General features: G+C 49.0%; 1 protein-coding gene across 1 annotated transcript in view; it reads left to right on the top strand.

The window, feature by feature from the left end:
* GEN1 (GEN1 Holliday junction 5' flap endonuclease) overlaps positions 1–21,609 on the top strand; it is a 742,451-nt gene that overhangs the window by 597,398 nt on the left and 123,444 nt on the right. Inside the window, exon 11 of the mRNA XM_069605926.1 lies at positions 13,409–13,539. Within this exon, the coding sequence (XP_069462027.1) occupies positions 13,409–13,539 (131 nt within the window). The remainder of the gene's footprint in view (positions 1–13,408; positions 13,540–21,609) is intronic.

Raw genomic sequence — 21,609 nt, 5'->3', positions numbered from 1 at the left:
CGGACCTCCTGGGTGGCCTCAGCCACTCCCTGCCCCCGGCCCAATAATGGCCATTTTTTTTTTTGATTTATGATTTTTTGGACAGTGTGTTGCCTTGTGTGGCTCCCGTGGGCATACGCTGTATTGTGGCTGGGCACATGCAGGCTTGTCCTGAATTTGGGTCAGATGCTTGAGTTTGTGTGACACACACCCCTCCTGCTTACCGTTTCCATGGGCTTGCAAAGGGTGTGCCCAAGTGACATTGACGTACACAGTGACGTTGGACTCCCATTTGATGTGTGGGCAGTCTGTAGTCAATACTGTGTATACATTCCTAGTGCATATTGTTGTTGTATTGTACACTATGTGCCTCTGCATCCATCTCATCCTCCTAATTTGCAGGTCCATTTCTCATGTCTTCACAAGGCGGTCTACTTTGGGACTGGAGTCCATGTTGTAAGCAGTGCACCTACACTCTTGCGTGGCGCTAACACTGTATACTTGGAAGTGTTCGAAGTGCTGCCATTATCAGGTAGTGAGGCTACCAATATTTTAAGTCTGTACTGTCATGTTTATGGTAGGTTGGAGGTTGTGTAGGTGATTGGTATTCTTGGTAAGTATTTGGTAATGTGTGTTGTTGGTCCTGCATTACTGTGAGCATTTCATGTGTGGCCAGTTTCCATTAGGGACACTGTAGTTGGTGACACTTGGGGCATGTTGTGGGGATTAATTTGTTTGCTCTCACATTGCATGACATGCCATGGTGTGTTGTGTGGCCGTGTCGGGGAGGGGTTGGGTGACATGGCACTGTTCTCATGTTGTATTTTGCAAGTGGGTATTCATTTTTGCTGCGTGGAAGTGTCTTTTGATGACACTGCATTGGTGGTGGTTGTGTAGGTAGGGATGCACACATTGTGACACTACCAGATGAACAATCTCAGGCTGCTATGGTTCTGACAGTTGACTGTCCCTTTGTTCATCATAATTGTCAGATTGAGTCATCATTGATTGTCAGATGGTATGTGCCAGGGCTGTGTGCACTCCACAGGGGTGTGCTTTCTATGTGAAGTAATTAGCCACCAGCTGCGTACGGGCTGCCTCACCCCGTGCCCTTTCCCCTCCCATGCGCAGCGGGCATGCATGTGGTTGGGGATGTGGGGGCCACCCCCATGTCCACAGCCAGGCCCCGGCGTGTTGCAACATTGTGCAGGACACATGCTGCCACTATGATCCTGCACACTACTGGGGGAGCGTATAACAGCTGCCCGCCAGAACGGTCAAGGGAGCGAAAGCGTGACTTGAGCACTCCGAATGTGCGCTCCACTATGCCCCGTGTTGCAATATGGGCTGTGTTGTATCTTACCTCGGGAGGCGTGATGGGGTTCCGAATTGACGTCATCATGTGTGTGCTCAGAGGGTAGGCACTGTCCCCTGGGGAGGTGGTGATGGGGATCATTAGTGGGGTATTGGCATTACTCTGTATCTGTCATGCATGCGTGTGCTGTGGCATTTCTACTCACCAAGCAGCCATGCATCGCCATGCCGCCCAGCTTCCATGTCCCGGTTTAGGGTTGACATCCTGTAAATTAAGCTGTCGTGGGTGGACCCTGGATAGTTGGCATATACTGAGGTGATGATTCCCTTGGCATCACATACTACCTGGACGTTGATGGAATGCCTGTGCTTGCGGTTTCTATAGATGTGCTCAGATGCCCTGGGGGGGGACGTAGAGCCACATGGGTGCAATCAGTGGCACCAAGCACTTTAGGGAATTGTGCCACCCTGTAGAAATCCTGGCTGACAGCCTGCCTTTCTGCAGGTGTTCTGGGCAGGTATATGTGCCTGCGGACTGATGGGCGTGCAGTGATGATGGCCAACACCTGGTGTAGGCACTGTGACTGTTTGGCCTGTGACACCCCCCCACTATGGCACTTGTCTGCTGAAATGATCTGGTAGCCAAGAAGTGCAGTACATTGAGGACCTTCTCCAGGGGGCTGAGTGCTTGGGAGCACAGGGTGGGTGATGTGAGGTCATCCTCCCACTCACTGACCAGGTCGAGTATTGTGGTGGAAACCTGTACCTCCCATACACCTGGTCATCTGGCATACCAAATAGGCTGGTTGTGGGTGTGAAGTTTCTGGCCCCGACTATCCTTCTCCTTCTCCCCCTCCTGCGGTATCCCACGGCCACTGCTGCTAGGAACGGTATATTCATCCTGGCGTCTGAGCTTGTTTGTTGTTTGCGCACTCTTTTATGCTGCGCGTGACGTGTGCCTGCTTCATGCTGGCGTACGTGTTTCAGGATTGGTCCTTTTATATTTTGGCGCGTTGTAGGCGAGCGTGTAAATCTTCCCACCCACCCCAGGAATACACGTAACACGCTCTCCCAGGCCCAGTCGCGAGTAAATAATCCCAGCCACCCCAGGAATACACGTACCCCACTCTCACAGGCACAGTCGTGTGTGTAACTTCACGCGCACACACCGAAATACACGTACCCTGCTGATATCGCGTGTGGAACTTCCCGCGAACCCCGTAATACACGTACCCTGCTGATATCGCGTGTCAGACTACACGCGCAACCCTGATATACACGTACACAGGCGAGTCGCACTGCTGGGGGGTGGAGGGGGTGGTAGGAAGGAGTGGGGGCCTGGTGGAGGGTGCCCCTGGATGCAGGGGGGTGGGGGTGCAGAGGGAGATGAGTGGGGGCCTGGTGGAGGGTGCCCCTGGATGCTGTGGGGGTGGGGGTGCAAGGAGACATGAGTTGGACATGAGTGGGGGCCTGGTGGAGGGTGCCCCTGGCTGGTGGGGGGTGGGGGTGCAAGGAGACATGAGTTGGACATGAGTGGGGGCCTGGTGGAGGGTGCCCCTGGATGCTGGGGGGTGGGGGTGCAAGGAGACATGAGTTGGACATGAGTGGGGGCCTGGTGGAGGGTGCCCCTGGATGCAGGGGGGTGGGGTGCTGGGAGACATGAGTGGGCGCCTGGTGGAGGGTGCCCCACAGTGCTGGGGGGTGGGGGTGCAGGGAGACATGAGTGGGGGCCTGGTGGAGGGTGCCCCTGGATGCTGGGGGGTGGGGGTGCAAGGAGACATGAGTTGGACATGAGTGGGGGCCTGGTGGAGGGTGCCCCTGACTGGTGGGGGGTGGGGGTGCAAGGAGACATGGGTTGGACATGAGTGGGCGCCTGGTGGAGGGTGCCCCACAGTGCTGGGGGGTGGGGGTGCAGGGAGACATGAGTGGGGGCCTGGTGGAGGGTGACCCTGACTGGTGGGGTGTGGGGGTGCAGGGGGACATGAGTGGGGGCCTGGTGGAGGGTGCCCCTGGATGCAGGGGGGTGGGAGTGCAGGGGGACATGAGTGGGGGCCTGGTGGAGGGTGCCCCTGGATGCAGGGGGGTGGGAGTGCAGGGGGACATGAGTGGGGGCCTGGTGGAGGGTGCCCCTGGATGCAGGGGGGTGGGAGTGCAGGGGGACATGAGTGGGGGCCTGGTGGAGGGTGCCCCTGGATGCAGGGGGTGGGGGAGCTGGGAGACATGGGTGGGGGCCTGGTGGAGGGTGCCCCTGACTGGTGGGGCTGGGGGTTCAGGGGGACATGAGTTGGACATGAGTGGGGGCTTGGTGGAGGGTGCCCCACAGTGCTGGGGGGTGGGGGTGCAGGGGGACATGAGTGGGGGCCTGGTGGAGGGTGCCCCTGGATGCAGGGGGTGGGGGTGCTGGGAGACATGAGTGGGGGCATGGTGGAGGGTGCCCCACAGTGCTGGGGGGTGGGGGTGCTGGGAGACATGAGTGGGGGCCTGGTGGTGGGCGCCCCACAGTGCTGGGGGGTGGGGGTGCTGGGATACATGAGTGGGGGCCTGGTGGAGGGTGCCCCTGGATGCTGGGGGGTGGGGGTGCTGGGAGACATGAGTGGGGGGCTGGTGGAGGGTGCCCCTGGATGCTGGGAGGGTGCGGGTGCTGGGAGACATGCGTTGGTGGGCAGTAGTGCAGGGTGACATGCGGGTTGGCTGGGGGGCATGGCCATGGTGGATGGGCTGCCTGCGGGACATGTTCAGGGGTGCAGGGTAGTCCCCTGTGGTGTGGGCCGCCTGCAGGGGCCGTGGAGGGTGTAGAGGGAACAGCTGGGAGGACCCACACGGCCAATTCACGTGTGGTACTCCCCGGCACCCCAGAAATACACGTAGGCTGCTGGATTTGCATGTCGAATTTGCCACGCACCCGAAATACACGTACCCTGCTAATTTGCGTGTGTAACTTCCCCCGCACACCGAAATACACGTACCCTTCCAATTCGCATGTGAAACTTCCCGCGAACCCCGTAATACACGTACCCTGCAAATTTGCGTGTGAAACTTCCCACGCACCCCGGAATACACGTGCCCAGGCCAATCTCGTGTGTAACTTCCCACGAACCCCGTAATACACGCACACGCTAATTTTCACACAGCGGGTGTCTGTGTTTGTCGGTACCCCTTTGCACCTCATTTGTCCTAGAGGGCCACTGTATGGACCATTCATCATGGCTGTATATGGGTGCTTTTTGTTAGCGCACATTTTGGCGCACATTTATTTCAGGTGCATGGACGCTACCGCCTGCTTTCTTGTGGTGTACTTGTTTGGCCCTGTGCGGGTCTTTCACCGTGCGCTGGTTTGCGCTATTCGATTCCATGAATACGGGTTGTAGGCTAGCGTGTGGGCGTTCCGCGCACTTGCCTCCTGTGCTTCCCCCATGACACCCATATTTTCACGCGTTGTTCCCCATTCCAAGTGTTACGCCCCGTGTTCCGCCTACTTTTGTGATGTGCGCCGCGCTATGTGCGATTTCGCAGTGGCTGTGGCGCACGCTGTTGGATGACCTGTGCGCCGGCATGCGCCGCGCACATCCAATGTTTTTCTCACGCACGGACTTCCATGAATCGATGTGCGCTGGTTTCCCTGCGATTTTCGCAGTTGCACTGCGATTTTCACACTTTTACTGCGATTTGCACGTTTTGGCACCTCTGCGCGGGAATTTTCGGCGCACATTAATTCCATGAATCGACCAGCTAATTCGTTCCAAATTGGAATAGAAGAGAAAACAATTAATAAACTTGACATGAGATACAAAAGTACACATTGTAAATTCGCAAAATACAAAATCACATCAAAAACAAGTTGAATGGCCTCAAGTCAACAAGAACCAACCTCCATTATGTCATTGACATATATACCATCCCCTATGATTAGAGCATTTATGTAAAGCACAGGATGTGTCTTAAGTCATTCGCTTCTCGGGCAAACTAGATATTTTCACACAAAGCCCATCAAGTCGAATTCAGTGTTCATGCCTCGAGGGCTCAGTGAGTCCAAAAGGTCAATCCATAGGATTTCTCGTTGTAGCAATTTGCACTGCAAATCCCCCCTCTGCTGCCAGTCGTAATTTGCTCCAAGATGACACATTTCAATTGTGCAATGGTATGTCGTGCTTCCTCAAAATGGACTCCTACTGGGGACTTCTGACTCTTAGTGCGAATATTGGACTTATGTTCAGTCCATCTCGTTTTCACTTTTCTGGTTGTCATCCCAACATAGTAGAGTCTGCATGGACATTTCAGTGCATAAACTACATTCTGAGCATCACAAGCACATGAGTGTCTCAGCATGATGGGTTTCCCGGAGTGAGGGTGTGATATGTTGTTACCTTTAATAACATTGCCACAGTGCTAACAGTTGTAGCATGGAATTGTACCCTTGAATTGACCTTGTTTTTGGAGGGATGGAATCTCAACTTTGACCAGGCTCTTACGGAGAGACCTACTGTTTCTATATGCGAATGTTGGGAGTGTCTGAAATAGTTGTTGTAGCTGTGGGTCCATTCCCAGCATTGGCCAGTTCTTTTGTATTACGTGACATATACAATACATACATATACTTCCTAAAATATATACACTTAATCTTGAGTTCTTTTGAAAATATGACGCGCCATGGGGGCACCCCACGGATTCTTCTTGAACCGCGGTTGTGCCCCCATGCGCGTCGCCCGCTGCCTTCTGGTAGTCCTCTTACCTTCTTATGGTGGTCTATTCACTGGTAGCGAGATCTCTACTGCGGCCCTTGGAGGCCTTCTGGTTAACATATGTCCCTAACATCAGCACCGGTCTCTGCTGATAGGCAGCATAGACGGCACTCCTAGTGAAAGAGAGTATCCACTCACTGTCGCCTTGACAACAATGCTGTTGCGGTGTGCCCACACAAAGATGGCCACCGTCCAGGTGCCCGTGCGCATGCGCGGGGTTGCCAGGACGACGTCATATGTTTTCCTCACTCGCACTGCGCGTTTGGTTGCGGTTGGAGGGAGAAAGAAAACTTGCTTCACCTGGTGAGTAGTTCACACTGCTCTGTGCAGTGTTTAATGAATGGCAGCATTATAGTTATTTCAGAACTTTCTGTCAAGGAGTTCCCCCCCCTTCTCACCTGAGTCCGATCTTTGCTGGATTTCTTGGTCGATGCCTTCTTGCGGATGGATCGGGTCTTGAATAAGGCTGCACGAGTCTCTTCCGACTCGAGCGTGCGTTCAAAGTTCTGGGATGCAACCATCCAGGAATCCGAGAAAGTAAGAGGGTGCACTACAAAGCACACGAGTCCAGGAAGTAAGAAGGAAAGGAGAGGGACCAGAAAAGGAGTTTAGAAGGGACACAATCAAAGAAAACAATACCACGAGCTACGGAGCACACGTCTGGTCGCTACTTCGCAATACCATTGAGACGCACAGAGCCGCGGGGGCGTGGTCTATAAATAGAACACGCTATGTCCAACGTGTGGCGAGAGGAAGGTGTTTCACATTGGACGGCCATGTTGGGAGTACCAGGGAGTGTAAGCCCCGCTCAGACAAGGACCAGGAAGTCCAAAAGGGGCACGTTCTGTAGGTCATGACAGCATACCGCCTCCGAAGACCCGTTCCTCCAGGTTTGCCCGGGTGTATGAGGTGAAATTTTCTGAGCAGTCGAGGGGTCTTGTGATTAGAAAGTGGTTCCCAGTTTCTTTCACTAGGAGGATATCCCTTCCATTCAACCAGGTATTGAAGCTGACCCCATTTATACCTGGATTTGCATATTCTGGACACTTCATATTCAAGTTGGTTGTCGACCAGTAGAGGAGGGGGTCTGCAGGATTTCCGGGAGGATTGGATGTAGGGTTTTAATAAGGACGTGCGAAAAACTGGGTGAATTTTCTTCCAGGAGTCTGGTAGTTTGATCCGGTATGAGACTGGATTTATAATTTCTTTGATGGAAAATGGACCAAAGTGCCGAGGGGCCAATTTGTTTGGCCGTAGATGTCGGGGTAGTAATTTCGAGGACAACCAGACTTGATCACCAATTGCATAAGAAGGCGCTGGTCTTCTTTTGGAATCCGCATACCTCTTAGTCTGTGTTCTGGCCTTCTCTAAGTTTTCTTTGGCCTCCTGGTGTACGTTGATGAGGGTTTCGATCCAGGAGTCAACAGTAGGTACCGGCGTGGGATGAGGGACAACAGAGAGTAGAACCGATGGATGGAAACCTTGGCTACAATTAAAGGGACTGGTCTTAAGTGTTGAATGATCGGAATTGTTGTAGGCGAATTCAGCCACGGGTATCAGGAGCGACCAGTCATCCTGAACCTTGGTGGCGAAACATCGAAGACACTGTTCCAGGGTCTGATTAGCACGTTCTGTGGCCCTGTTGGTTTCGGGATGATAACCTGATGAGAGGGCGCGTTGGATTCCCAAAATGCGACAACTATGTTTCCAGAATTGTGAGACGTGTTGAGGTCCTCGATCTGAAATGATCTTGGAAGGAAGTCCATGCAGACGGAATATGTGTTCCAGAAAGATTCCAGCAAGTTCGGACGAGGATGGTAACTTACACAGGGGTGTAAAATGAGCCATATGAGTGAACAAGTCAATGGTAACCATGATGGTCGTGTATCCTCGGGAAGGTGGTAATTCCACAATGAAGTCTGTAGCAATGAATTCCCATGGCCTTGTTGGCAGTGTAGGTTGCAGTAGAAGACCCGCCGGTCTCTTGTTATCATGTTTATTTTGACTACAGATAACATAAACTTGGACGTACTGCTGTACGTCGGTCATCATTCCAGGCCACCAAAACTGTCTTTGTATGAGGCGGAGGATGTTGGTTATGCCACGATGTCTGAAGTGAAGGGTATCATGACAGAGGTTTATTATTATTTGTTGTACTTTCTGTGTGGGAATGACCAGTGCATTGTCCTTAAATAAATATCCTTCCTTGACTCTTAGATTCCATTGATTCTTCCTTGAAATATCCTTCCACAAATCAGAGGATTGGGTTTGCACTCAAATTTCTTCCAGGAGATTGACTGCTTGAGCTACAAAGATCGTGTGGGGAAACATCTTAGGGTAGGCCCTATCTTCAGCAGTTACGTAGTCAGGACGTCGAGATAAGGCGTCAGCAATCAGGTTTTGTGATCCCGAAACATGAGTGATGTGGAACTGGTACTGGGCAAAGAAGTATGCCCAACGCGCCTGACGACTGTTCCTACACTCCAATCACTGTAGAATTTGAAGATTCCGATGGTCCGTGCGGACCTGAACTGGATGTCTAGCACCCAGAAGTAGATGTCGCCATTCAGTGAAGGCTTGGCGGATGGCTAACAGTTCCTTTTCCAGGACAGAGTAGTGTGTCTCTCTGGGGAGTCAGTGTTTGTGAAAGGTAAGCAATGGGGTGTTCCAGTTTATCCTCAAATTCCTGCTTCAACACTGCTCCTATGGTGTAGTTAGAGGCATCCATTTACACTAGGAATGGTCGATTTATGTCGGGTTGGGCTAAGATGGGGGCTTGCGTAAACTCTGCCTTTAAACATTGTAATGCCTTATCTTGCGGTGTAGACCAGATAAAGGGGGTGTCTTTCTTCAAGAGAGCAACGATCGGATAAACGATCTCGGAAAAGGTGGATATGAACTTCCGGTAGAAATTGGCAAGCCCCAGGAAGGATTGAACTGCTTTCACAGACGTGGGAGCGGGCCATGCCAGTATGGCCTTTACCTTTTGAAGGGTCCATCCCAATTGCTTCTGGGCTAAGGATGAATCCTAGGTAGTGAACAGAAGTAACGTGAAACAAGCATTTTTCGGGTTTGGCTAAAAGTTTGTGTTCACAGAGTCGTTGCAATACTGCCTTTACATGTTCTTCATGCTTTAGAAGGTCCTTGGAAAAGATCAATATGTCGTCCAGATAGACAATGACGAAGAGGAATAACATATCTGAGAACACCCTATCCATGAAACACTGAAAAACTGTGGGGGCATTAGCTAGTCCAAAGGGCATGACTAGATATTCATAGTGACCAAAGGGTGTTCTAAAAGCTGTTTTCCATTCGTCTCCTACCCGGACACGGATCAAATGGTAGGCACCCCAGAGATCCAACTTTGTGAGTATTACGGCGCCTCTCACAGCTTCCAGGATATCCGAGATCAAGGGCAATGGGTACCGGTCTTTGAGGGTGCATTGATTTAGGCCACGATAGTCGAAGCAAGGTCTGAGTTCCTTGGTGTCCTTCTTGGGAACAAAGAACAACGAAGCACCCGCTGGAGATTTAGAAGGTCTTATGGTGCCATTTTCGAGGTTGGTATCCAGGTATTCTTGGAGGGCCTCCTTTTCAGGTTCAGAAAGGATGAACATTCTGCCGAAGGGAATCACTGCTGAGGGATCTGTATCTATGGCGCAGTCTTCAGGTCTGTGAGGGGGTAAGGCATGGACTACGGCAGTTGAAAATACATCAGCATATCCTTGATAGGTCTCAGGGACTTGTATAATAATGATATTGGAAACCATGAGTGGTGTTTGCTGGTCTCTTGGTGGTCCCTTAGGGGGTGTCAAGGGGGGATCCAGGAATAGACAGTGAGACATACAAAACTCTGAGCCTAGAAATAGTGATCCTGCTGTCCAGTTGATATATACGGATTTTGCTTCTGTAACCAGGGCATACCCAATACCATGGGGTAGTGAGCTGATTTAAAGATGTCGAATCTGATCCGCTCTTGATGATGGTTATAGAAAGCTGAATCTCTTTAGTCTGCAGGCTCATGGGCCCTGAAGTGAGGGGTCTTCCGTCGATTGCTTCCACCGGCTGCATGGTGCTTCGTGTCTCGTATGGAATATGACGACTAACAACCCAATCTTGATCAATGAAAATTCCCATAGCTCCGCAGTCTACCAAGGCCAAGATGGATAGGTCTTATTCTTGGAGGGCGATAGGAAGGCCTGCAGTATCACCAAATTGGTTTGTCCAGGAGAGTTCAAGGATGGAATTGATGCAGAGCAAACATCTCTCTCCCGAAGCTCTGCTCCATCTAGGATCGGAAGCTGGCGTTTCCCGAACACCGAGGAGGGGCTAGAGGACACTCCCTAACCAAGTGTTTATCTGAGGCGCACAATACATGCACAACCCCGTATGGATCCTTTCTTGCGGGAATATAGGTCCACGGAAGGCTCCTATCTGCATGGGTTCTGGTTCAGTGACTGAGCCTGGGTTTGTGTCCGTCTTGGTGGTACTCTCAAAGGACACTTTCTGAGGATTTCCTCTGGATTTCTTCTTCTCTGCCTTCCTTTCCAGGATTCGAAAGTCTATTTGCATGGCAAGGTCCATTAGTGCCTGGAATGAGTTTGGGCGAGCCACTCGGGCCAACTCATCCTTAATCTCCTCATTCAGTCCTCTCCTGAAAAGGGTAAAACTCGCCTCAGGAGACCAATCAGCTTCCTTGGCTAATTGCTTGAATCGGGTTACAAAGGTGAGCATATCCCTGTATCCCTGCTGGAAGTCTAACAGACATTCCTGGGCACTATAGGCCTGCTCTGGGCGATCAAACATGGTTTTAAGGGCCTGAATGAAACCATCATAGTCATCTAGAAGGGCATCGCCAGAATTAACGAGGGGCGTAGCCCAGGTTAATGCATTTCCTGAAAGGAGAGACATTATGAAACCCACTTTAGCTCTCGGAGTCAAAAAGTAGTAGGGTTTAAAGGTAAAATGGACCAAACATGAATCCAGGTATGCACGAAGGGTTTTTGCCGACCCATCGTATTTGTCAACTATGCCGCCCAGCAACACACTTTCTTTTGTGGCAGAATCACGGGATAGAACCAATTCTTAAGAGCAGCGTTTTCCGCTTTGAGATTCTGTACCTCGGTTGATAGTTCTTGCATGCCACGCATCAGGAACTGAACGGCCGCTTCCATGTCCACATCAAGTTCTGTCGGGTGTCGTCTCAAACTGTCAAGGAGTCCCCCCCCCCCCTTCTCACCTGAGTCCGATCTTTGCTGGATTTCTTGGTCGATGCCTTCTTGCGGACGGATCAGGTCTTGAATAAGGCTGCACGAGTCTCTTCCGACTCCAGCGTGCGTTCAGAGTTCCGGGATGCAACGATCCAGGAATCCGGGAAAGTAAGAGGGTGCACTACACAGCACACAAGTCCAGGAAGTAAGAAGGAAAGGAGAGGGACCAGAAAAGGAGTTTAGAAGGGACAGAATCAGGGAAAACAATACCACGAGCTACGGAGCACACGTCTGGTCGCTACTTCCCAATAGCATTGAGACGCGCGGAGCCACGGGGGGCGTGGTCTATAAATAGAACACGCTACGTCCAACTTGTGGAGCGAGGAAGGTGTTTCACGCTGGACGACCATGTTGGGAGTACCAGGGAGTGTAAGCCCCGCTGAAACAAGGATCCGGAAGTCCAAAAGGGGTACGTTCTGTAGGTCATGACACTTTCATGTTATCTTAAAATAAGGGCCTAGTATATCTAACTTTAAATTCATGAATATTCTATTGACGCAGTCCCACTTTAGATCATTAAATCTGACTACTTGAACCCATGACAAATTAATGCCTATTGCTTACCACCGTGATTATCAGATAATTGATTCATGATGTATTAAAAGGGGCCACTGAAGGTTAACTCTGGTGAGCCTCCATTTATACATATACGTCGATCTAGTTATCTTCCCCATTGTAGGATTGTCTCTAACCGCCAGTTACTGTGGGTCAGCCTTTGAGGACCAATTCAAGAAGACTGAGTGAGTTGATCAGCGCTTCCTCACTGATGCTATTTCAAATTGTATTCGCATATACTATAAGGTTCTGACACTGTGTATTTCTCTATATCCTTGTTAGGTCAATTGCTGGACCCCTCTGCGACCTTGGAGAGGTCAGTGTTGTTTCAATCTCCTTCCTGTCTGAAATTCACTTTACTGAAGGCAATTAATAAAATAGATGTTTATTTTCATTACCCCACAGGGTTCACATAGAGAAAGTGATTCTAAATATGAACTTTGACATTCTAACTGTGATTAGGAACATTGAAGCCCTAACCTTGAATATGGATCTATGATCTGAAACGCGTTGCTTACTTGTTAAACCCAGAAGGGGCTTTTTTGGAGATATATGTTGTATAAAGAGACTGATGTTGTGAAAGTTGGTAAACAGTGAAGTTGTTGTTCTACACATTACATGAGGCATTGTATGTGTCTGTAATTTATGTGTTTGCTGCACATTGTATTGATGAACTAAGACCAGTCTGATGATATTAACTGTGTTATGTTGGATTCTGATTTTGACAATTAAAAACGTAATGTTTTTTGTTCACAAATCAAATTTATAATTTTGTATATGTTTTATAGTGTAGTGGGATTCAATTAATTAACTTGTTGAATGTCATGTGTTGAAGAATACACCAATTGAAATTAACCAAAGTTAGTGTTTTTTGACTTGCGTGGTAGCCCCTACGGCCAAAAGACATAAGAATAATAGTTATTTACAATTGGGACATAGGTTCCCTGAGGAGTGCATTTGGGCTCACCGTGTAGTGTAGTAATACATAGTTCTGCTCGATTGTTTTGTCCCAAGTGGCCTTGTGACGTTAGCCCGTTTGCACCTTAAATAACATTACATATTGATTGAACCCAGTAGGGACATATCATTGAAAGAATCATTTATATAGAGTAAAATGTTTTTACTAGACAGCTCTCTGCACCCCTACCTTCTACCTTCTATTTGTTCTTTAAGGAAACATTGTTCTCATCAACCCAACCTTGCAGTCTCTCTAATACAACCTTCCCAAAGATCTTAAATGTGCTATCAAGGAGCAAAGTTATCAACTGAACAGAAAAATGTCACCCCTGTGGGGTTAAAAATAGAAAACATTTTCTGCCAAATTTATTTTTAAACCTGTTTTTTGTGGGTTGCTGTATGATGGATTGATTTATTTCTTTTATTGTACAGTGGGAGGGGGAGCGTTGAGGAATGAGCAAAATAAAAAATAAATCTTACTATGCATGAAAGAGCGTAATAATGAAAAGAAAACACGAATCAATTCCTCGTCATGATTTTGTGACATGGAGATTTTGCTTACATTAAAGGCTTTCAATTCTGTTATTTTTTCAGAACTTTGCTTACAATAAAATGGAGTGGCCTAGGCACTATTCCTGTGAGAAGGTGTTTGCGCTGTTGACGTACTACGATATGACTGAAAGAGCGGCAGGCATTGTGAATTCAAGGCAGCTGAAAGCAACACGGTAACTTTGTTGAGTCTCTTTGATTTCACTTGTTGGAGCTTCATGTTTGCACAAAGGCACAAGATTCATTAGTCTTGATGTATATGTCGAGACGCAAACTATTGTAGAATTCTAACATAGATGCTCAGCAAATGTATGTCGTCTTTGGTTCTCTTACATCTCTTCCCCTTTCCTCAACGTTTATGAGTATCTGCCCCATCAGGATGGGATGGGCGCCTTCTGCACAGCAAAGTCCTTTAAACTAAATTTGAACATGGATGCAGTGTATGCAAGTGGGCATGGCCTCGTTGCACGTTTCTTCCACCTCAGACAATGTCCGCTAGTCCTTTTGTCCATGGAGACAACATTGGTTGTATGCGCAGCAGCAGTTCGTTTTTATTTTTCTTCCGCTAATCTTTGGCTTTTAATCTGCTTTTTTCTTTGGGGTGCCTCCTGGGTTTCCTCCACTGTTTGTCTGGGCAAACTGTTTTTCCTACCTTCAAGTCCTGCACATGCCTGTCCTCAGCACGTGATCCCATACACTCTGCATGGGATGTCTGAGACCTGATCATTGTTGGGACACATATAACACAGGGGATGTGTAATTTCTATAATCCCACTCCCAGGACAATGTATTTGTTTTCAAGAACAAGAAGATTTCATAAACATATCCCCTGGGGAAGTAGTCAGTAGGCAAGTTCTGTATTAGATCTTTGGACTTGTTTTGAACTTGTGTACCTGGGAACATCATGGCTACAAAATGTTCCTTGTTGACTCTGCTGCAGAGTTCCAGCAAATATGTGTTGGTTTCATTGTGGTGGGAGAATAAAGATTTTCCATAATAACTTACTAGAAAGTCTTAATTCTATTAGCATTATGTTTCTCTTTCTTTATTATAACATATGAAAGAAGCTCAGCAGCAAGAATTATTGTGCACCTGGCTGCGAGCACATAGTATGCATAATGAAGGTGCAGTAAAATATCAATATGAAGGAAGAAAAACTCAATTTCCCATGAGACACTCCATAGATCACCAACATGTGACACTAGTCCACCAATAGACACACAGATGTCCTCATAAACAGTCCTGAATGTGATGAAACGTCCTCTTTCGAGGCTGCGAACTTGGCTGCTTGTAAACCAGTAGAGCAAAACTGTGCCAGAATCTGTCTTGTGTAAGGAGAATCGGAGTCGAGCCGGAGATCAGACGGGCTTGTCTGTAGGCGCTGTCATGGAAAAAACAAATAATCAGAATTACTTCATGTGTATGAAAACCCTAGTTCCCCTAGCGGGGGTAGGAGAGAAAATAGGTGTCTTATGTAAACATTAGGCATAACATAAAAATAAATGTCAACTATCCCCCCGCAATTCAAACGATAATCGATCTCAAGTGTGGCGTGCACCGTTATTTCTCTCACCGGGTGGGGTAATGCTTGCCTCTGTGTCTTTAATAGAATTAAGACTTTCTAGTAAGTTATTATGGAAAATCTTTATTCTATGTCAAGACCGGAGGCCCACATTGTGCTTGTTTAAAGCTTACTTGCCACAATCGAAGCAGGCTGTTCTACCGGTTTCAGGTAAAATTGCTTAAAAATCGACTCACCTGCCCAATCGGCCCTCCTCATGATGTCCTCTAAACGGACTCCGATCCGAAAGGCTTTTGAAGCCATGGCCCCTCTCACGGAGAGAGCGCCGAAAGTGGGTAGTATCTATGCCTGCTTGTGTCAAAGTCCAACGCACCCAGCATGCCAATGTTGGGGCGGAAACTACTTTGTGAGGCTTACGCAAGGCTATTAATAGTTGCCCATTTTGGGAGCTTCTAAGAGGAAGTGTAGCCTCTTCGTAGACTTTCAAACATCTGACCAGGCAAAGCTTGGGCTGCTCTCTGAAGGCGGGGTAAGATATCACCCTCGAGTTGCATTTAGTCTCCTGTGTATGTGAAACACTATACCGTCAGGAGAAAAAGTCCTGCCTTCTAGGTCGAGAGCTCTGACGTCCGAAACCCTCCTGCAGGAGACCAAGCAGAGCAGCGTAGTCAGCTTGCCGAAGAGAGCGGTACGTGATCACTCCTCATTAGGTGGCCATGAAAGAAAAAGATTGAGAACTTTATTGACGTCTCACAGCTTGTTATAGCAGGATGGAGGCGGCACCGTAAGCCTAACGCCTTTCAGTAATCTGCAAACGAGGCGATGCTCGCCCGCTAGGAACCCCTGAATGAGGTTGTGGCCGGCGGAAATTGCATTGCAGTAAGCGTTGACCGTCCTGTAGGCGAGACCCCTCTCAACTAATGATGCTAGAAATTTGAAGATCTCCTCTATAGGTGCTGAAACTGGATGAAACCCTTAATCTTGGCATCAGGTCCTCCAGGTTCTACAAGAGTTGGAGTACCGTCTGAGGGTAGCAGGGGCCCAGCTCTCCTCGATGAGGCTGACTGCCTTGAGTGACATACCTGGGACTCTCCACCTTGACCTGAAATCCTCCAGGCTGCTAGTATCAGTGACCCGCTGAGGTGAAGGGGATGATGCTGACCTGACAGATGCAGCAGGAGATCCGGAAAGTGGGGTAGAAGGATTGAGAAGCCGTGGAAAGTTCCAGAAGAACTGGATACCAGGTCTGAGAGGTCCAGACCGGAGCTATGAGGACCAACTCTGTTTGCTCCTAACGGGCCGTCGCCAAGGTCCTCGCTATCATGTTAAAGGGAGGGAAGGCATAGTGGATCCCCCTGGTCCAGCGCTGCAGGAACGCATTTGTCGCAGTCGCTGCTGGATCGGTCCTCCAGCTGTAAAACACTGGTAATTGTGTGTTGAGGCGGGAGGCAAAGAGATCCTTGGACATGGAGCCCCAAACTTGTTGGAGGCGAAGAAAGATATCTCTGTTGAGCCTCTGGTCGCTGTAATTGATCGAGTGGCGGGAGTGCCAGTGTGCCACCACGTTTGTGAGACCCGGAAGATACTATGGCGTGACGGAGAGCTGGTGCTCTAGACAGAAATGCCAAAACTCTTTTGGCTAACTCCGCCAGAGGCTGGGATTTTGTGCCACTGAGATGATTGATGTATCTTACTGCAGAAATGTTGTCCATTTTTAGCAAGATACAACAGCTTGCTCTGTCTCTGGCAAAGGAGCGCACTGCGAAAGAGCCTGCGAGGAGCTCTAGGCAGTTTATATGCATTTGTATTTCCTGGGGGGACCAGGTTCCCCCTGTGGCTATTGGACCGCATCTCGCTCCCCAACCGGAGCGGCTGGCATCCGATTCGATTACGATATCTGGGGTGGATCCGAAGATGACTCTACCATTCCAGGCTTCCATGTGAGTGAGCCACCAATTGAGTTCCGTTCTCGCCTGCGGCGAGAGCGTCAGACGCTGGGAGTAAGAGAGACTGCGCTTTAAATGTTGACCTTTTAGCCTCTGCAGTTCTCGGTAGTGAAGAGGACCAGGAAATATTGCTTGGATGGAAGAGGATAGGAGACCTATTACTCTCACTAGTTCTCCAAGAGATATGAAGTTCCTTTGCAGAAGTCTGTGAATCTCCCGTCGGGTGGAATGTATCTTGTCCGCCGGGAGACGGAGTTGAGAAACCTGGGTGTCCACCACAAATCCCAGAAACTCTGTTTCTGGATGGACAAAGGATCGATTTTTCCCAGTTTATAAGAAAACCTAGACTGTGTAACAGGTCTATGGCTAGCCTGGTCTGCTCTTCCACTAATGCTTGAGATTGAGCCATGAAAATAATGTCGTCCAGGTAATTATTAGCCTGACACCTTGCTCTCTCAAAAGAGCCACTACGGGCCTCAGAAGCTTGGTAAAAGCCCAAGGTGCTGAAGAGAGCTGAACGGTAAACTTGTGAACACCCAATCTCGAGTTTTCCTTGAAAACCTCAGATAACTTACATGGGCCTGATGTATGGGCACCACGAGGTAAGCGTCCATCAGATCTAAACCCATAAGCCAGTCGTTTGGGCTCAAGATGTCCCTTAGCATGTGGCTGCCTTCCATCTTGAAATGACGGTAGAGCCCTTACATTTATCACTTGGCATACTTTGTTTCCTGCGTACTAAAAATAGAACTGTACTGTAGAAGGCGCTCTGGCTTGAGCAGGGGTGAATTGCCTGTTTCAGGTATAAGCTTTGTATTACGCTGTCTAGTGCTACCTCGTCTGCTATGGACATTGCTATTGGGGTGGGGCGACAAGCCTGAAAGGGTTGCGCGAAGAATTCCAGGCGCAAACCGCGAGCTGCGTCCCTGACCCAAGCACCTCCTGATGAGAAGTCCCATGCACGCGCAAAGAGAGCTAGTCTCCCTCCTGTGGGCACTTGCAGCGCTGTTATAAATGTACTGACCTGTGGATTGTTGCTAGGCTGGATATCTGGCGGCTCTTCTCCAACCGAGACCCCTTCCTCGCACCCTTGAAGGAAAGAAGGTGTCCGAGCAGTCTTGCCAGGCATTGTGTTGGTCCCTAGACTGTTGAGGTCTTCTATCGAAGGAGTAACGGCCGAAAGAGCGACCTCTACCTCGTCCGGCCCTGGAGAACATTTTTGAAGAAAAAACTCTTTTGATGGAAGCTTGAGCCTTATCCAAGGCGGTAAAAGTACAGCCAAATTTTGACATCTCCTTCATGAAGGTATCGCCGAAGAGCAGACCTTGGGCTGTGCACCTGACTCGGTGTCCGCTAGCTCACTCAGCTTATTCTCAATTTTGAATAGGATGCCTATCCGGCGCTTGCAGCTGACATTTCCCAGCAGACAAATTGCTATTTGGGCTCAGCCTGAGAGAATTACCAGGTCAATGGGGACGCCTGTGTCGATGGCAGCTTCAGCTAGGTCCATTATTTTTGCCAGGGGACCAGTGACATCCAGGACTCTGTCCTGGCAGGATCTCCAGGCCCGGTGAATGCTGTTTCTTGGATCTTTCATGCTCTTGCCCAGGAAGGTGATCATTTTGGAATCTAGCTCCGGAGTTAAGGCTACCTTCCCTGGAATCTCAGGTTGAGGGCATTCTGCTTTGAGTCTGGCTCTAACCTCTTTATCCAGAGGCTTGCGCAGCCTGGTTTTGATATACTCCGTTGTTCTGGTCGATGGTTCCCAGTCGGTAGATCTGGGATGTACTAGATCTTCCAGCGCGAACATCCCTCTAGAAGGAGACTGTTCACCGGCTGACATCTTAGGGATGGGGGCTGCCGCAATCCCTGAAGTTGAGGGTCATGACCCTATGGTCTGAACCTCCTCATCTGAGTAAATGGGAAACTGATCATCAATATCATATACTCCTTTGACTTGTTTGTCTTCAGTGCCCTGTCGGTATCCCTCTGGGCTTATCCCCCTGTTGTCTTCCTTTGGGTAAGAGGGTCCATCGACGCATCGACGAAAGGGGGTTCCTTCCTGTTCATAAAGGCCCTTTTCAGCCTGGAGAAGGCGTCCGAGACGGCAGCAGTGGCAGGTTCAGGCTCGCTCGGGGGGGTCGAAGAGTTCTTACTCAAACGAGCCGGAGTACATCCCCCATCTGAAAGGTGCTTTCTCTTGTAGGTGCTCCTCCATGCTGTCCAGCCGCTGCTGGATTGGTAGGAGTATCTCTGATACAGCCTTTTTGATACTGGTCTCCACAGAGGATCTCAGTACCTTTTTTAGGCTGTTAGCCATAGCCACTTCATCTATCTGGTAATCATCCTTCTCATACTCAGACCAATCCTGGACTGTCTGAGGGGAGTACTGCGCTGCCATAATTGCAAAGATGTATAGCACCTTTCTTAGACAGAAATGAAGACAAGGCTGCTTCCCCAAGCCTTCGGAGACTCGCGCCGGGCTGTGGAAGCAAGCGGAATGAAACGCGCGGGTCCGATGCCGGCAGGAAACAGCTGGCGTCGGAGACGTTTCCACAGGCTGAAGGGGATGCAAAAGGCATACCCCATGAGAAAAAAGTGCCCCAATGCATGAAAGGTAACGCGAAGATCGCGTCAAACAGCAAGTTATTTAGCTATAAAAAGCATTCAAGTTAAATATACCTAAGCAGAAATATGCAAAGTAAATTACGTTGTAAATACAGTCTAGAACATAAATGTGCTTATCTCTTGCTGTGAGCAGCAAAACGAGAGGAAGTTGCATCATGTTCAGGACTGTTTATGAGGACATATGTGTCTCTATTGGTGGACTAGTGTCACATGTTGGTGACCTTGGGTGAACTATGGAGTGTCTCATGGGAAATTGAGTTTTTCTTCCTTCAGAGACTGTTATAAACGGAACCTTGGTACTTTGATGTTTTTTGTTGATATTTGACTGCACCTTCATTATGCATACTATGTGCTCACAGCCAGGTGCACAAAAATACTTGCTGCTGAGCTTCTTTCATATGTTATAATAAAGCGAAGCATAATGTGAGCCTCCGGTCTTGACATAGAATTCTATTACCAGATTGGATACGATTGCCAACCGGAGCGCAACCTCACACACAGTCAATCCATTCACTTCATTTGCTTTTGATGGGATTCACATCAGGCGATGGTGTTCCTCATTCAGGAGAATTGCAGACCTGTAGAAGCAGTCTGGTATTTCCTCCTCAGGAATCAGACACTGGCATGGTGGTTTAAGGGTTCTGTGCCTCATGGCTTGCTGTGTGTTACCAGTTCTCTTCGTCAGGTTCAGAATGAGGTGTGCGCTGCCTCATCTAATAGCAGCCTCATGCAACTAGATACAAGATTCCCAATCATCCAAGGTCAGCATCCCTACCTCTCTTCAGGCTGATCTATCATGGTGGTCGTCTAAGGACAATCTTCTGAGGGGCTCTCTGTTTGCAGAGCACTTGCATAAGGTTGTTGTTAGAATGGATTCATGTCTCTTGAACTGGAGAGCAACCCTTCAGGATCTCTCTGTCGAAGACCTATGGTCTGAGTTAGAGCAACCATACTACCTAAACATTCTGGAGTTGCAGGCAATTTGCTTTGGCACTGAAGGCTTGCCTGCCCTCCTTTTCATGGAAAGCAGCATTTATTCAACGGACAAAATCACCTGCATGTTTTACATCAGGAAACTGGGAGGCTCCAAGTCTCCTCCCACTCGTGTGCTTTGGCTGCTGAGATTTGGGAGTGGGCGCTGGCCACAACCTATCTGACAGCAGTGCACCAAGTGGGTCAGGACAGTGTAGAGATGGACAGACTGAGCAAACTAGAATGGGCGAGCCACACGTGGGGAGCTTCACTAGAGGTTATTGCTCCGAAGTTCCCTCCATGTAGATACCACAGGTGAATCTTTTTACATCCCTCAGCCACAACAAGCATGAGAACTTTGTAACCAGGGGAGGTGTCGGTCCTTGCTCTCTCAGGGAAGCCCTGCATATCTCTTGGTCGGGCATCAAAGAATATGCCTCCCCCCATTTCCTTTAATCAATAAGATGATCAACTGCAAGTGTTCCTGCAGGGCCATCTTGATCCTGTTGACTCCTCACTGGTTCCGTTTTTCGGATCTCAGTGCTGTTAATCAAGGCCTGACTTTGTCCCAGTATTTCCTCAGATTCTCTCCTAGACAGGTGGCTGTGGGGAGTTCTGCACCCCACCTTTTTATCACTTTTCTTGGTGGTCTGGTTCCTGTGGAGCTGACCCAGGGGCACAAGGGCCCCTCATCCAAGAAAACATGAGTAATTTAGGTTGCCAGAAAGGTGTCTACTAAGGTCCAATATAGGAGTGCCACTGGATACGAAATTGACCAAGCCAATCCTTCATTGCTTATTTGACAGAATCAGGTCTTCAGATCGATTCCTGTCGTGCATGTCTGGCTGCAATTGGAGAATATAGTAATTTATTTTTCTACTGCAAAGCTTATGATCAGGAGATATTCTGATGGGCTGACTAGGCTATTTCCAGCAGTGCAAACATTGCTTTGAATTTGGGTTCTGAATATGGTACTTGCACTCTCTGCCCAGTAAGCGTTTTCAGTTCATGGCTCCCTTGGATCCTGGTCTCTTGTTAGACAACTTTCCTGGTGATGGTAAAAGTCAGCAAGCCACATCAGTGAGGTGCTTCTCTGATCTATCTCTTAGCCTTATAAAGTCTCCCTCAGGGAGAACAAGGTGGTCATACATAACCATCTCACCTTCGTAGAGTCTTCC

This window comes from Ambystoma mexicanum, chromosome 4p (genome assembly GCF_040938575.1).
Source record: "Ambystoma mexicanum isolate Mex_15411 chromosome 4p, UKY_AmexF1_1, whole genome shotgun sequence".
Taxonomy (NCBI): Eukaryota; Metazoa; Chordata; class Amphibia; order Caudata; family Ambystomatidae; genus Ambystoma; species Ambystoma mexicanum.
This window is presented reverse-complemented; position numbering and strand designations above follow the sequence as displayed.